Source organism: Rosa rugosa, chromosome 3 (assembly GCF_958449725.1).
Source record: "Rosa rugosa chromosome 3, drRosRugo1.1, whole genome shotgun sequence".
NCBI lineage: Eukaryota > Viridiplantae > Streptophyta > Magnoliopsida > Rosales > Rosaceae > Rosa > Rosa rugosa.
In genome coordinates this window covers 15,990,669-16,006,470 of record NC_084822.1, presented here as the reverse complement: position 1 = coordinate 16,006,470, position 15,802 = coordinate 15,990,669, and the positions used below count along the sequence as shown (strand labels likewise).

General features: G+C 37.3%; 1 protein-coding gene and 3 pseudogenes across 1 annotated transcript; 3 read left to right on the top strand and 1 right to left on the bottom strand.

Annotated features, from left to right (window-relative positions):
* Positions 1 to 6,402: 6,402 nt before the first annotated feature.
* Positions 6,403 to 7,528, top strand: LOC133737316 (wall-associated receptor kinase-like 10; annotated as a pseudogene).
* A 746-nt stretch (positions 7,529 to 8,274) lies between these two features.
* On the bottom strand, positions 8,275 to 9,926 carry LOC133737315 (laccase-11-like; annotated as a pseudogene).
* A 61-nt stretch (positions 9,927 to 9,987) lies between these two features.
* Positions 9,988 to 10,846, top strand: LOC133737314 (uncharacterized; annotated as a pseudogene).
* Positions 10,847 to 11,537: 691 nt separating this feature from the next.
* LOC133735208 (uncharacterized) lies at positions 11,538 to 14,275 on the top strand. The gene is made up of 2 exons (XM_062162614.1): positions 11,538 to 13,804; positions 14,125 to 14,275. The coding sequence occupies exons 1-2, from the start codon at positions 12,712 to 12,714 to the stop codon at positions 14,247 to 14,249; spliced, it is 1,218 nt and encodes a 405-aa protein (XP_062018598.1). The 5' UTR covers positions 11,538 to 12,711; the 3' UTR covers positions 14,250 to 14,275.
* Positions 14,276 to 15,802: the final 1,527 nt, after the last annotated feature.

Here is a 15,802-nt window from a genome sequence, read left to right as displayed (position 1 = left end):
TTTTGTGATAGCGTAGAAGGAAAAATTAGCAAGTCCAATTTGGCAATGGTCTGCAATGCTGTCAGCTTTTTGTTTTTTACATATAAGAGTGATCATCTTGGAGTTAAATCAGTGAGGCAACATGAAATCAATAGCAAAAAATTTTTGCGTAGTTGTAATAACATATGTAGAAATCACTAACCAATAATGATGAAAAAACCATCCACTGAAACCATTAAGGCTAAGGTGCACTAAAGTCATCCATGGATTTTATTGTAGACTGAATCATATCAATAGTATGCATTGTTGTAAGAAGCAAATTCTCTTTAATTGTAATCAAGTTAGGTATGACAGGCTCTAAAAGGCCAATGTTGACAATACTTTAGTTTTTTTTTTTAGAATGACAATACTTTAGTTTTGAGTGAAGGCAGAACTACAATAATGGACTAAATAACTAACAATCAAGTTGCGAGGAGAGACGTACACCATAAAAAAGCCAACACGTGTGAGATTTTTTACATAAGAAAGTGTCGTACAAAGAAGCTTTGTAATGTGCTTGAGTAGCATCTTTATGTTGATAACTCTCTTCGGAGAGTTGGGTATCTCTATATTCGGAGAGATATGGGTCTAAGATTTCTTGTTGCAAAAGATAAAGGTTATACTTTGTAAATGCGAGCTCAGATTTATATAACCAAAAGAAGAAACACTCTAATCTCTAATCATAATTTGAAGTACGTACTTAGAACTTCGAAGATAAGATGAACATTGAACAAGTAACAAAATGAAGATTATCTAAAAAAGACAGGATTAAAAAATGATACCAGGTTGCTACAAGTTTGCAACCACATGCTTTGAAAGCGAAATAGCGGCTTAGGAATAACTTGTTTTTAAAGGTAAAAATCTACAATTTGCATAGACCTTAGAAGAAAGAAAGTCCATCGTCTCTTGCTTGAGCCATTTAACATAGACTCTTTCTTATGAATAAATTTTTTTTATGCTGTGAAACATTTAGAATGACTTATTTATGCCATAAATTTCATCTGAAAAATAATACAAAAGATATTAGTTTGAGAATTAGATAGCTTATCCCTAAGCCTCCTCAGTTCGGCAGTTTATATTTCTAAAACACATGACTATTCCAATGCTTAAGACATAACTTCGCAAAGTAATAACATTTGTTAACATAGTATTGTTGTTTTATGGCAAGAAATCTCAACGAAATCATTCAAATAAGAATCACTATAAAAGAAATAGGCAAAAGCTAAGAACTTTCATTACGACAACCAAAATTCCTCACAAAAGCTAGGTATAAGCAAGAAAATTTCAGTTGTTGCATATGATCCAAACGATGACAACCAATTTGTCGCATAACTTGTAAGTGAAGGAACACTTGACTTTTCATACGTGTTTTTGTATTATTTATGAAGAAAAATTTTGAATTAACTTGATTAACAGCATGCCATACAAAGTATCAGAAATTTCAAATTTCAAACTGCAAAATAGTTATCAAGATGTATTTTCAAATTTACTTTAAGTGCTTCTATGTTAGTGATGGGGATTAGTAAAAATGACTTTGAATTTGTAAAGAAAAATATGGTTATGGATGATTCTAGGTTTTCTTTGTTAAAATGTGATTAATAAACAAACAAGTTTGATAATTGTATTTTGTTTGTTGCACTTTCAAGAAGCATATCATCGATCATGTAGTGAGACTTTTTACGATAAGTTTAAAGAGAAAATGATGTGTATAGATAGTTGAAGTAATTGAATTTGGGGTTGTTTGAAGTATCGTAAATTTTTTTGTGAGTAAAGTTCTTACTTTTTTGATAGTATCCCATTCATTAAGTATATATCCCAAACAAAAAAGAAAATGTGAATACACAGTCATACAACTTAACAAATGATGTAAATAAATTTAAGCAAGAAACCCCCAAATTATGTTGCAGTAGAATACAAATTATGCTAAAATCAAAAGAACGTACAAAAATTTGAGTAGTATAAGGAAATTTGGACTATGAAATAGGAACTCTTCCCGTGATATGAAGGGAAAATTTTTGTCTTTAATTTGGAACGCTTTGCTATCTTAATTGTGTTACATGCTAAGTTTGTAGTGGAAGATGTATACAACTGCAAATGTCGGAAGATCTTGGAGTGAATATGGCAGTGAAAGCTTTGCTATAAGCAGCGCTCTGCGATTCCAATACTGGGAGAAATATTATTGTTTATAAATTTAGCTCGAATAAGTTCAAGGAACTTGTAGTCGAGTTAGTTCCGATGCTATTTTTGCACCTAATGACTATTTGAACCTGAAGAAGACAATTTTATTTCTTACCTCTCATCTCATCAGGCAGAGTCATATGCAACATGGGTATGGACTAACTTTGAAGGAGTAACTGTTAACCTATGTCATTCAATAGGACTTGTGAGAGAAAACTTTCATCTTTATCATTTGCACTTAGATAAAGAATCTCATGTAAGTGCTACTGATATACGTTCCAAGTTTTAAGAAAATTTGATGGACGTTGTGTTACTTGTACAGACTCTATGATTAGCGCATTATCATGCATATACATTGGTCCAGCTCTATGCTATTTTGCGGAGGCAAGCAAATTGAAGAAAATTGTGGACTCCAAGAGATGGTAAAGAAATTTCTATGTCTTTTATCACTTTAAGTTTTTTTTTTCCCCCGCGAATGTCACTTTAAGTTCCCTTTTTAGGTCCAGCTCTATGTTATTTTCAGGATGTTTCAATAATTAGTTGTACTCATTAAAACCTCATACAGTACTATGTATAAGTTTTGTTTCTTTCATAAAAAAATTTACATCTTCCCAGTATGTTGTAGCATATATATACAGATAAAAGAGACTCTATCACAAACATATCAAACCCCGAATAGTGAGCGAAATAATACCATTCCATTAATATGTAGAAACTATGAACTGATCAAATGAGTATAACAAATCAATTGATTGTTTTCAAGAAGAAGGCCCACTAATTGGTCATTAGCTAGCTAGCAGAGGATATTGCACTTAACATTAATGAACAAAATCTACGTTTATACGTTTTTTTTTCTTTCAAAAAAACATTAATGAAGCTACTTTTGTATACTATTACAATTATCAAAGGTGAAAAAGAAAACAAGATATATTGATTTAGAGAATGACATCTTATCCAAGAATGATAAAGCTAGATTACACTTGGCCAATGACATATATAGTATGAAAAGAAACCAAGTTCATGAACTGTATGAAGATAATGATAATTTGTTGGGAAACTTTGAGACTATGGATATTCCGAAAGATCTCTTAACGATCACTATTACATATTTTATAGGTCATAATGAAATTTTGAATGTCACTGCCGAGGAAAAATTAAAGTGTTCTGAGATGAAATACAAGCTTCAAGTCAAGAGTAATAAGAGAGATTGGTAGTGATGTAGTTGGCCTGATGGCTCAAAACTACAAATTGAAAAAATTGTCTATTTTATTTAATGAACTTGCTTGGTTAATACAATTTCTTATCTATATAAGGGGAATTGATAAAATTAAAAGTATCATGATAAAGTTGTTCGAACCAGACGAGATAGTATTGAGTACTGCAAGCTTCTCTAGGATGAACAATCTTAGATACTTTATTAATATTGTAATGCATCATTTTCTGGTGACATCATTGATTATTTTCCGAACGAATTACAGTTCATTAATTGATTGACTTGACTTTCTATTTGAATCTTTCCATCCAATTTCATTTCAAAGAAGTTTTTTAGACTCTATATACCTCGTAGCCGCTTGTCATGACTGAGGGAGAGATTTAAGGTATATTCAATTGTTTTAAGGAGTTGGTTTTTTTTTCTTAACTGATGTTGTCAATACACAACAAAGTACTGTCCATAATGAAAAAATCCAATATCTTGAAGATCCTGAAAGTGCTAGAATTTCTGTTTTAGCACTAAAATAATCAGATTGGTTCGACTTCCATAATCTTATTGGAAGTCATAATTCTAACTTGTGTCTTCCTCCAGCCCTCTTCATTGTCCCTGGACCTTATGTTGGAAGATATATGTGGCCAATGTTCAGAGTGAACATCCTCAAGAACACAAGTTTTGGCTTGTTGAAAATGGTTTTGTTCATAACCTCTGGACTAAAACCAATGATGATCTCAAGGGACTGTCACCCGTCATAGTTAACACAGTCAAGAATGTTAGGAAAAATGATTGCATTCTTAGGTTGAAGTTCAGATCCACCCCACCAGAATGGATTCAGAAGAAAAATGGTGAAGTTGAGTATATTTCTCCATATCCTTATGTGAGAATTATCCAAGGAAAATATCTTTAGCCTGCATATGTGGGATATAATGGCCAACCAAATTCCAGCATTCCCTGGATGAAGGCTATGTCTCTGAATATATCAAAAAGATCATCGAAGAAAACCCTGAAAATACATTCCTGGCAACAGGAGAGAAAATCATAATCACTGCCTATGATCACCCTGAAGTTGTTAGCAGTGACCTTTTTCTATCCCTCAAGAGAAAGGAAATCGACTCCACGTTAGCATGTTTACAGTGGATCAAAAAGATTGAAAACGACAACCACTACAAAATGTATGCAGATACAGATATGGAGGAAAATGGAACAAAAGGCAGGATGGAAAACAACTCTTTTGTCCTTGGCCATAATTTTGATACAGATGAAAACATGTGAAGCAGCAGGTGTAGAAAGCACCGAAAGCAACTTTGGCTTTTTCTAAAGATGCTTTTGCTTTACAAAAATACGAAGGTGAAAAACATTTCACCTAAAGGAATATGATTTTCGTCAATTGACCTCAATCATCAGGAGCACTCACGAGAGCAAAAAATAATGGAGTTGTTCTATACATTTTGATGTTTTGAATTTCAGTTTGAGTTCCGCTCCCTATATAAGAAGCCTTAGTTTCAGTTTGTAAGGCATCAGAAAATTGAGCAGAAGAGTCTTCTCTCAAGAAGTAAGAAAGCCATAGTAGCAGTGTACTCTTTCCATCCTGTTTAGTGTAGAGTGGTGTGCTTTCTTTTTCAAGTAAGTATATGTAATCATTCTCATGGATAGCTAAACCGCTTTTAGCTGTTTACCTGAGAATGAGGCTTTGAATTCTTAGCTTGTAATTATGTTTAAATAAATAATTTCAGATTGCTCATCCACTTCGTCAATATTTCAGTTTTATATTGTTTATATCTGTGTTCAGCCTTAATCCTACACTGCCTTTAAGTTTAGATTTTCTGTTTCTTAGGAAGATTTGCTTCAGCTTAAGATAGAAACAAGCAGCAGTGATTCCGCTTGTTAAAGTAACCGTTAGGCAGGGATCCGTTAGGTGAAAAACGTCGGCATGTTGAAGGCTAGTTTTGTTTTTCTCAAAAGTTTGAACATATTTTTTCTAAGAAAAAGTAAATTTTGAACCCAAAAGTCAGCATATGATACATTAGGAACTATATATACTAAAAAGGACTACCCTTATGAGTCTTTTCCCTTAAGGTTTGTGTAATTGGGCAAAATACCAACTTGTTGGATTGATTGGGCAAAATACATAGTGAGTGATTTTGGGCAAACGGGCAAAACCTCGGTTATAAATGCATGGAAGAATTCCACAAATGGTCACTCAACTATGACTCATTCGACACTTTGGTCACTCAATTTTCAAATATATCACTTTGGTCACTTAACTATTACTCTGTCAATCACTTTATATAGTCACCCAAGGGGCATTTTATCTCACTTTAATCACTTTTCCCAATCATTCTAATACAGATTTCTCAATTTTTTCACAATTGGTTGGACGAAAATATCATTAATATTGTGGCAAATAAATTTTTTTAATGAAAAAAATTAACGAAGTGACTAAAGTGATCAATAACAGAGTTAAAGTTGAGTAACCAAAGTGATATATTTAAAAGGTGAGTGACCAAAGTTTAAAATAGGTAAAAGTTGAGTGACCATTTGTGATATTCTCTCTAAATGCATTTCGAACCACATGTGAGAACTTTGGTGGCCAATATGGAAGTTGCACTACCACAAGTTCCCCAACCAGGTTGTCTCCAAGCTCTCGGATCAAAACTACTCTTCTAGGTAATTTCCTATACAAGTTCAATATATTGATTGCCCTTTCTTAATAATGTCGATTTCCTAGTACAGAAGCTTCCTATCAAAGGTTTTATTAAGTTTAGTTTCCTTGTTTTACTCCAATCCACTTGCATATATGCTATGATAATCAAAGATTGTCTTGAACATATGCATATAGTGATATAGATCGATAGATTTATCTTCATATACTGTAGGTGGAATTTTAGCCAAATAAACTAGCTCCTGAAAAAATTTACATTCATAACACAGGTCTTGCCATGGGTGTGGGGCTATTGTTACTACTAATTAGTGCATATATGGTGGGCGCACAAAAGGAAATGTTTTTCAAACAAAATGGTGGTTTATTGTTAGAACAACAATTGTTATCAGGTGAAGTTAACGTGGAGAAAATTAAGTTGCATGTACAAATCAGAAGAGTTAGAAAAGGCTACTAACAAATTCCACATTGATAGAATTCTTGGCCACGGAGGCCAAGGTACTGTTTACAAAGGAATGCTGCCAGATGGAAGAATCGTTGCAGTAAAAAAAATCTAAAATAGTTGAGGAAAGCCAACTTTTACAATTCATAAATGAGGTTGTCATTCTTGCACAAATCAACCATAGGAATGCGGTTAAGCTATTGGGTTGTTGTTTAGAGAGTGATATACCTCTTTTGGTTTATGAATTCATACCAAATGGGACGCTTTCAAAGTATATCCAACATCAGATTGAGGAATTTCCACTTACATGGGAAATGCGTATACGAATTGCAACGGAAATTGCGGGAGCTCTTTCCTACCTGCACTCTGCTGCTTCCTTTCCCATTTATCACCGAGATGTCAAATCCACAAACATACTTCTAGATGAAAAATACAGAGCAAGAGTTGCGGACTTTGGAACTTCAAGATCCGTTTCCATCGACCAAACCCACTTGACCACACTTGTACAAGGCACATTTGGTTATTTGGACCCTGAATACTTCCAGTCAAGCCAATTTACAGAAAAAAGTGATGTCTATAGCTTTGGAGTTGTTCTTGTTGAGCTCTTGACTGGACGAAAACCTGTTCATGAGGTAACGAGATCACAAGGAGAATATAGAAGTCTTGCGACATATTTTGTTACTTCGATGGAGGAAGATAAATTATTCGAGATTCTTGATGCTCGAGTTTTGAAAGAGTGTGTTCTAAAACAGATATCACAGTAACTACTAACCTTGCAAGAAGATGTTTGAATTTGAATGGAAGAAACCGCCCTACAATGAGAGAGGTCACGGCAGAGTTGGAGGCCATGCACATGTTTGGAGAAAATACATCTTATGCTGATGGACAAAACAATGAAGGAGTAGAACTAGTCCATTGGGATGATATTTCAAGTTCAGTAGGAGCTGGATCACCTTGGGATGGTGATGATCCGACATCTTCACTACTTGAACTTCCACAGTTATCTTTCAAGACATGGTGAACAAGACACCTCTTGCAATTTATGTTTCCTTTGATTTTATGCAGACAATTATGAATCTCATATTATGTTTACTGTTTTGTGCGACGGATATTAGTCATATTACTCTGTCTGTTCATTGAAGCTCACAGCCTGACAGGTATAAAACAAGAAAGGTATAATTATATGTACTGTCTAGTAGGCTACCTACTAATTATGGCCCCATCAAAATTCACTTGAAAAGCCAGAGTAGTGAGTCAAGTTATTACATTTGCATTACGCTTTTGATCAGTAAGTTATTTTCATGACATAAATCTTCTGTAGTGCAAAATTCTTTCATCGTGCTTTCTAAATGATCACTGTGTTCGTGAAAATGTCCAAGTGAACATTTGTGCATGCGTATTCACAGGTGTTTATGTTACGACCAAGAAATGTACTCTTGTATTTGTTTGGCGTGTTCTTGCTTAAGTTTGAATGTTGACAGCAATTCCACCAATGTTATATGATCAAATTCATTTTCAGCTCTTCCAGTGTTAATAATTAATAAAAATCCTGGGTAATTTGTTGCGCAAAAGAGGGACTAATTTAGCATTCAATAGTCTCTGATACAATGCACACTTTTATTGGTCTCGTCAATCACAAGTATTGACTGAACGTTTGCAGAACTCTGCATTTTCGATAGGATTGCAAGAATTGTCAGGCGAATGACCCCAAACATTATTCCTGCTAATAAGTCTGTTCTGAGTCAGTTATCCGGTACGAGGAAGAAACTAACAAGGTGGAAGGTCTGCAGGTGGAGGCAGGATAGATTGATTTGAGCCTTTCCCATTTTCTACCACAAAGGCAGTCTTCATTCCCCAGCTAGTACGCAGCTCCAAGTAACAGTGCATGAACCACACACTTGTACATGATCAAATATTGTTCAATGGGTCAGTAAAATATCTTGAATACAAATAATAAGTTCTCTCAGGTGGGTAAAAAACAAATCTCGCACTATAAGTAACTTTGAGCTTTGAAGTTTAATGCAGCAGGTTATTTGGTTATTCTGATATATTTACCAGAATTATCAGCCCTGAACTTATGGCAGCCCAACCACCGGTGGGAACTCCACGGTGTTTCTTTCAGGAGGATCCACCAAGTTAAATTTAGCCGGGTCCTTCTTGGGGTCAATGTTACCGACTCCGGTCTCAACAATGAAAAAATTGTAACCATGAAGGTGGATTGGATAGGATTCCACTGTGAGAAGATTAGTGTCTTGTAGCACTAACTCTACTGTCGAATAAAAGGCAATCTTGCTTAGCCGAGTGCCTAGTTTAGTCCCAAGGTTGGCAGTGAGTGGGCCGGGGCACCAGTGTAATTGAACGGTGTTGGCGGGCGGTCAGGGAAATCTGTGGAAAATACTCCCTTGGTGTTGAAGTAATGAGCTTGAAGCAGCCCGATTTGAGGCATCATGAAAGTGATGTTGTTCAAGGAAGCAGTGAGCTGTGTTCCATTCAGGCAAGTTGTGTATTGGTTGATTCCCAAACCAATTGTGTACAAAAGATGTCTATCCACTTTAAAAGGTACATTAGGCTTCTCAGCTTGGCGTTGTAGCTCAGTATAAAAGCTGTGTCATTGAGTGCTGGAAGTTGGGAAAGGACTGGCAGCAATTAGGGCTGCCTTTATATTGTAGGATTGCAGTGGCAGTTTTGTTGTCTATGGAAAGAGGTACATCCATGAATGACCTTGCAGCCATGAAGTATCTACTAGGGACTTGGTTTGCCCGAAAAAGAACATTTGTGGTCTGCCCTGGTGCAATTAGTATTGCTTGAGATGTAAATGGTTTGGTATAGACTGCATCAACCTCTACCAGGTACTGTCAAGTTGTGGCCAGCAATTGCAAAGAATAGTTCAGCATTGACTATCCGTAGCAGGTAAGTCTTTCCCTGTTCAACCTCCATTACAAAGGTATCTGAGATAGCAAAAATGAGAAATGAGAATGCAAAATTGCCGGTCCAAATAGTTGCGTTATGAAAAGAAGTGCTAGCCAAGTTATCAGTTTGACTCATTGAAATGTCATCGTATCACGTACTCTCATATTTTAATTATGTCCATTGCCATACTATTTTCAGTGGTCATTGGCCTAGATTTGCAGTGGTAGCATAACATGAATGGCCTGACTTACGTTTTTCAGAACATGGAAAGAGCGGCCCTGGCTTCCCATTAATGGTATGTGCATCTGACATATTCGGAGGCAATATATACCAGTCTATTCCCTTGTTTAACAACCTCTTCAACATCGTTATTCCACCATTCTCCTGTGCCATTTTCAAAAGAACAATGGTGGACCACGGGCCACGCTTGTCGCTGTTTAATAATGGTTGATCGAGGTTTGAAGGGTCTTTTGTAGTTGGGAAGTATGTACAGAAAAGGAATTGTTCATTCAAAATTGTGTTATTCTGTGATGGTTTCAATATGTTTTCCTCTGCTATTGTGTTGTAATGATGACCCGTGGTTCATCTTTACGAGTAAATTTTATCAACTCTTACACTTTAGATCTGGTTTTTTCCTTACAACTATACTGATTTGCACCAGGTATAAGAGACCTGCTTTGATGTTGAATTGATTTGGTTATGAAGGTTAAATGTCCTGCATACAAATCCGGCGTGACAAGTATTTTTAAGATTACAAACAGCTCAATGTGGTGGAACTTTTTCTGGACTGCATAACAAAACCAAATGAGAAGCTTGTGGAATTTGGGGTAGGTGGGATCTGCAAATGTTGCCCAGGTGAGTCTGCATGTTTATCCTTTTGCCAATCCTATGTCATTGGGCTGCAGCTCTTAGTTTCTTAAACTGACTATATTGTAAATGGCTAACACTAGTGTGCATGATTTTGGTATCTAATTCAACTTCAGTATCTTAGTGATGCAGATCCAGCTTATGCAGCAATTATCAGTCAGTATGGTGGGATCCCCTTATTATTCAATGTTTATCAAGCCCAGTTAGAAACACTGTTATGTAGGAAATCGTAGGCAACATGACTTCAATTCCATCCAAAAAGTACTATACTTTTCTGTATCTGGACTTATCTGTGCATCTAATAGTATTTCAGTATTTCTAAACTTCACTTGATTTATTGTCTGAAATCTGAATGATACATCATAATTGATAAGTGATTGATTGTTAGGTGAATTATGCAATTGGGTCACTTTACTATCTTTGCAACGCATCAAACAAGGAAGAGATTATGAAGCCAGAAGTGGTCGATGTCATGAAGATATATGCTGCTGCAGGAAGTGTCAGCTTCAGTAATCTAGCCAAGGCATTTTTGGAGAAATATGTTTCTGAAAATGAATTTTGAGACACAGTAGGTCTGTTATTTAATGAACCCTCGAGTCACATCCCCTCTTTGAGTACCATTCTGTTTCCTTGTTCAGAAAGGTTAAGCCCGGCTAGGTGGAATCATGTTTCAGAGACCGGAGGGGTGCTTCTAATTCCAATAAAATTCAATTTGACACGAGATTATCTTGGTTCCGTAAACCTTTATCCGTTTTCTTTCTGTCTTTTCTTTTCTTAATCTCTGGGTTAAGTGTGCATTTTCTATTGTCTGGAAGTGCAGCCAATCTTTTTTGTAGGATCATGACAAAGGGGAAAGAGCCATTTTAGAAATTGTACATCCGCGTATTCAATTTAAAACCCCTATATAACATTTAAAACATCTGTATATATTCAATTTTCGCTCTGTTGCCATGTTACACTTTCGACTACAAATGTTTTGCAGGATTTTTTGATTTCGTTAATCTTGTTGAACGACGAGATACAACTTTGGCAATCCATAGGAACAAAGCTCTGGCAGTATCGCTTGGTACTTGCGATTTTTATTTGACCAGAATGGTTCAAAAAAAGAAACAATACCAATATTGTCTTGATAGACAGTTAGACATGAGATAGCAACCAAAAAGGAACAACTACGCCTTCTTCATTCCCAAAATAAGGACAAATAATGTCCAGAACCAGATTGAAAAAACATCGACTAATGACTAAACTGTTGGCGTGAGTTGGCATGAGTTGGTAGAGTGGTCCATCCAGACAAGTGTGGTAGACAGTGAGTTGGTGGAATAATAGCAGATAATGATGACAGACAACTTTAGCAGATAATGATGGCAGACAACTTTAGCAGATAATGATGGCAGACAACTTTAGATATTCTGTTGCATAGTTTTATCCTTTAATGTGTAACTCAATGTGTATATATACTCCATTCTTGGAGAAGAAAAAAAACATCTGAAAATTCCCAAACATTCTCGTTCTTTCTGACTTGGTATCAGAGCAGAGATCCAATTTGGACTCTGTTCCGCTGTGTTTTCTTTTGCCTTTTTTTGGGATCTTTTGATTAATATATATTGAGTTCTTTTGGGTTCTTTTGATTAAGACCAGACACATTAGCCATCACCAGACACACTAGCCAATTCCTTTCTTCCACTTGTTCTTTTGGTCAATTAATCGGTTTTAGATCATACCTCTTGCTCCTACCAAGCTCGACTGGCTCCGTCCAGCTCCGCCTCAGCGCAGCAGCATCTTCGCCTCAGCTCCACCGCAGCACCTCAATTGCAGCCTGACCACCGCAGCACCGCAACTGCAGCTCGACTATCTTTGCCTCTCTCTAGACCAGCTCAGCTCCACCTCACCCTCGGCCCTCCCTTCCGCACCTGCGCGGCCAGCACCCCGCCTCCACTAGCGCAGCGCCCCCGCGCCCACACGCCCCCGCGCCGCGAGCACTCGACTCGCCTCCCTTTTTTAGCACTCTTTGTCTTTCTTTTCTTTTCTTATTGTTTCAACCCACACCCTTTTCTCTACTTTTTATACTACTTTTTCTCCATTCCCATTTCTCTTTCTCTCTGTCGGCCCACTACCTCCCTTTCTCTATTCTCTTTTTGACTTTTTCTCTATTCCTTCTCTCTATTATGTTCCTTGTCGATCAGTAGCACTTCACTCCAATTCCCTAGTTTCAACCCACATGCTTCTGCCCACCTTTTCTTTTAAATCTACCCATATTCACCTTTATTAATCTTCCCGTTTTTACCCAACAGTTTACACTCTCTTCTTATTCAATAGCCTTTCTTTATTAAAGAGAGAAGAAGGCACGTGAAAAAAAAAAAAAAGTTTGGTTCCTTTGTATTTATAGTTTGTTACTTTGTTTGACGGGGTGTTTTAAAAGGAAGTAAGATGGTGGATTTGACCATAAGAGACTCTCAGGCTGAAGGAGCTACATCTGTGGCTCGTGAAGTTGTGATTGTTCAAAATGTAACAGATAACTCAAGCTTTGGTGTCAAGCTTGATGGCACAAATTATCAGTTATGGCAAAGGCTTATGAAGATCCATATTCAAGGGATTGGAAAGTGGAGTTATGTTATTGGTAGCACTGCCAGACCTGCTGCAGGACCAAAAGCTGATGAATGGGACACGGCAAATACTAACGTGATGGGAATTCTTCTAAAAGCAATGACTCCAGAGGTAATGCAGTTATTTGCTAATTTTGATTCTCCTAGAGCAATTTGGGACTCTGTTGCTGCTACTTATTATGATGGAAGTGACTTTGCTCGTGTTCATGAATTAAATGTCAAAGCTTTCAAAATAACTCAAAGTGGACAGCCTGTTGCAACATTTTATGCAAATTTGAAGACAATCTGGCAGGAGCTTGATCAGAGAAATCCTAATCCTATGACTTGTGAAGCAGACATCACTTCCTACAGGAGTGAGCAAGATAAGATGCGTGTTCATGTCTTTCTTGCTGGTCTAGATCCTCATTTGGAAGGGGCAAAGAATGAGTTATTGCGTCTTGCAACTCCTCCAACGTTGGAGCAAGCCTTTGCCTATATTCGAAAAGATGAAGCCAACAAAGTTGCTGCAAAGGGTCTTCATACTGAAATTTCAGTTTTAGCAGTCCAGGCTAGATCACCTGAACCTTTATCTTTGTTTCCTCAGTATGGGAATTCATCTCATGTTCCATCTCCAAGTCACTATCGACCTCGGAGTCAGGGGTACCAACAGAATCAGAATTATAGCCGAGGGATGGCTCCGGTCAATAACCAAATGACTTGCAACTATTGTAAGGAAGTTGGTCATTTCAAGAATCAATGTCCTAAGCTGCGAAGGTTTAATTCTAACCATTCAGGCTGGAGAGGAGGAAGTAATACTGGAGGAAGTAGAGGTCAGAGAGGCAAAGCAGCAGTCCAACTGGTGCCAGAACCTGATTTCTATGGTGTTGAAGGGCAAGACCTCTCTAAGGGTACTGTTTCCTTGACTAAGGAAACTCGAGGTAAAATTGGTATTGCTTTACATATTTCTGACTTTACTGGTAGTGATACATGGATAATTGATTCAGGTGCATCTGATCATATGACCTACGACAAGTCTTTCTTTGTGTCTATGTCATCTCCTTCTATATCTCATGTCTCTAATGCAAATGGTGTGTCTTTTCCGGTCTTAGGTATTGGGTCTATTCAGGTTACACCATCCATTGTTTTACATGATGTCCTTTATGTGCCCTCGTTGTCTCATCATTTGTTATCTGTATCTCAATTGAATTCACAGAATAAGTGCTCAGTAACCTTTTATCCAATGTATGTTGTTTTTCAGGATCTATGCAATCGGGTGATCATGGGCAAGGGAGACCTGAGGAGGAGACTGTTTCATTTGGATTGCATGTACGCAGGACAAACAAAAAAAAAAGAACAACCTTTAGCCCTGACATCGAGTTCTGATCGACTGAGTGAGTTATGGTTGTGGCATAGGCGTTTGGGTCATCCATCTTTTGGAGTTATGAAGAAGTCCATGCCTTCGTTATTTTTGGGAATAAGTGATTCTAGCTTGCATTGTGAAACTTGTGCTCTGGCTAAGAGTCATAGGTCTGGTTATCCTTCGAGTTTTCATTCTAGTACTATGCCTTTTGAGTTAATTCATTCAGACTTGTGGGGTCCTTCTAAACATTCTACCCTTTCTGGAATGCGATATTTTGTGTTATTCATCGATGACTTTACCCGACTATCTTGGGTGGTTCTACTTAAGTCCAAAGATTCTGTCTTCTCTGCATTTACAGCATTTCATAGTCTTGTTCGTACTCAATATGATGCTCATGTTAAGGTTTTTCGTTCTGATAATGGGGGTGAGTTTATTAATCATTCTTTTCATGAATATTTCCAACACCATGGCATAATCCATCAAACTTCATGTCCACAGACACCTGAGCAAAATGGGGTGTCTGAACGGAAAAATCGTCACCTTTTGGATATGGCTCGATCTCTTTTGCTTAGTGCTAACATGCCTAAGTACCTTTGGGGAGAAGCTGTTTTGTGTGCTTCTCATCTTATCAATCGCCTTCCATCTGCCCCTCTTCAAGGTTGTGTCCCACTTGAGGTCTTGTCTAACTATGTTTCTATCCCATCATCTAATACTCTTCCTGCTCGTGTCTTTGGTTGTGTTGCCTATGTTCATCTGTATAAAAATCAAAGGACAAAATTGGATGCTAGAGCCCTTAAGTGTGTGTTTGTTGGGTATGGGTCTCATCAGAAAGGTTACAAATGTTATCACCCTCAATCCTAGAAGTTTTATGTCACCATGGATGTTACTTTCAGTGAAGATGTTTGTTATTTCTTGCCTCCTGTGACTCCTAGTCAGGGGGAGAAGTCTTGTTATTATGAAGACTTGTCTAATAGGCAAGATGAGTGGCTGGCATCTGAGTTCTCAAAGTTGGAGGACCCATCGTCTAATATTGAAAAGGAAAATAGGGAAAACAGGGGTTCATCCAGAGAAGAAACTTTGAGCAATGTATTACCAACTGGTCAACCTGATCAGTCTGACCAGTCGGCCGGGGAGACAATTTCCGATCAAGTGGAAGATGAGGTTCTGCCGTCTTCTGATGGTGTTTTAGACAATTCTTCAGTCTCTCCCTCCTCTTCAGCGGTCTCACCTGCTCAATCATCACCCGAGGTATGTCCCAATCCTTCCTTGTCTAATAGTCCTTCTGTGTCAGGTAGTGTTCCTGTTAGAACCTTACCCAGTCGTTCATCCCGTGGTCAACCTCCGAAACACTATGAACCTACTCTAAGTGCTAAGACTAAATACCCTGTTGCTAATTATGTGTCGACCCATAGGTTATCTAAACCATATGTAGCCTTTGTGAATCAATTATCTTTTGTGTCTCTTCCTAGTAAAGTGCAGGATGCCATGAAAGATGAGAAGTGGATGAAGGCAATGACAGTCGAGATGGATGCTCTTGAGAAGAATTGTACGTGGGAGTTAGTATCATTATCACCCG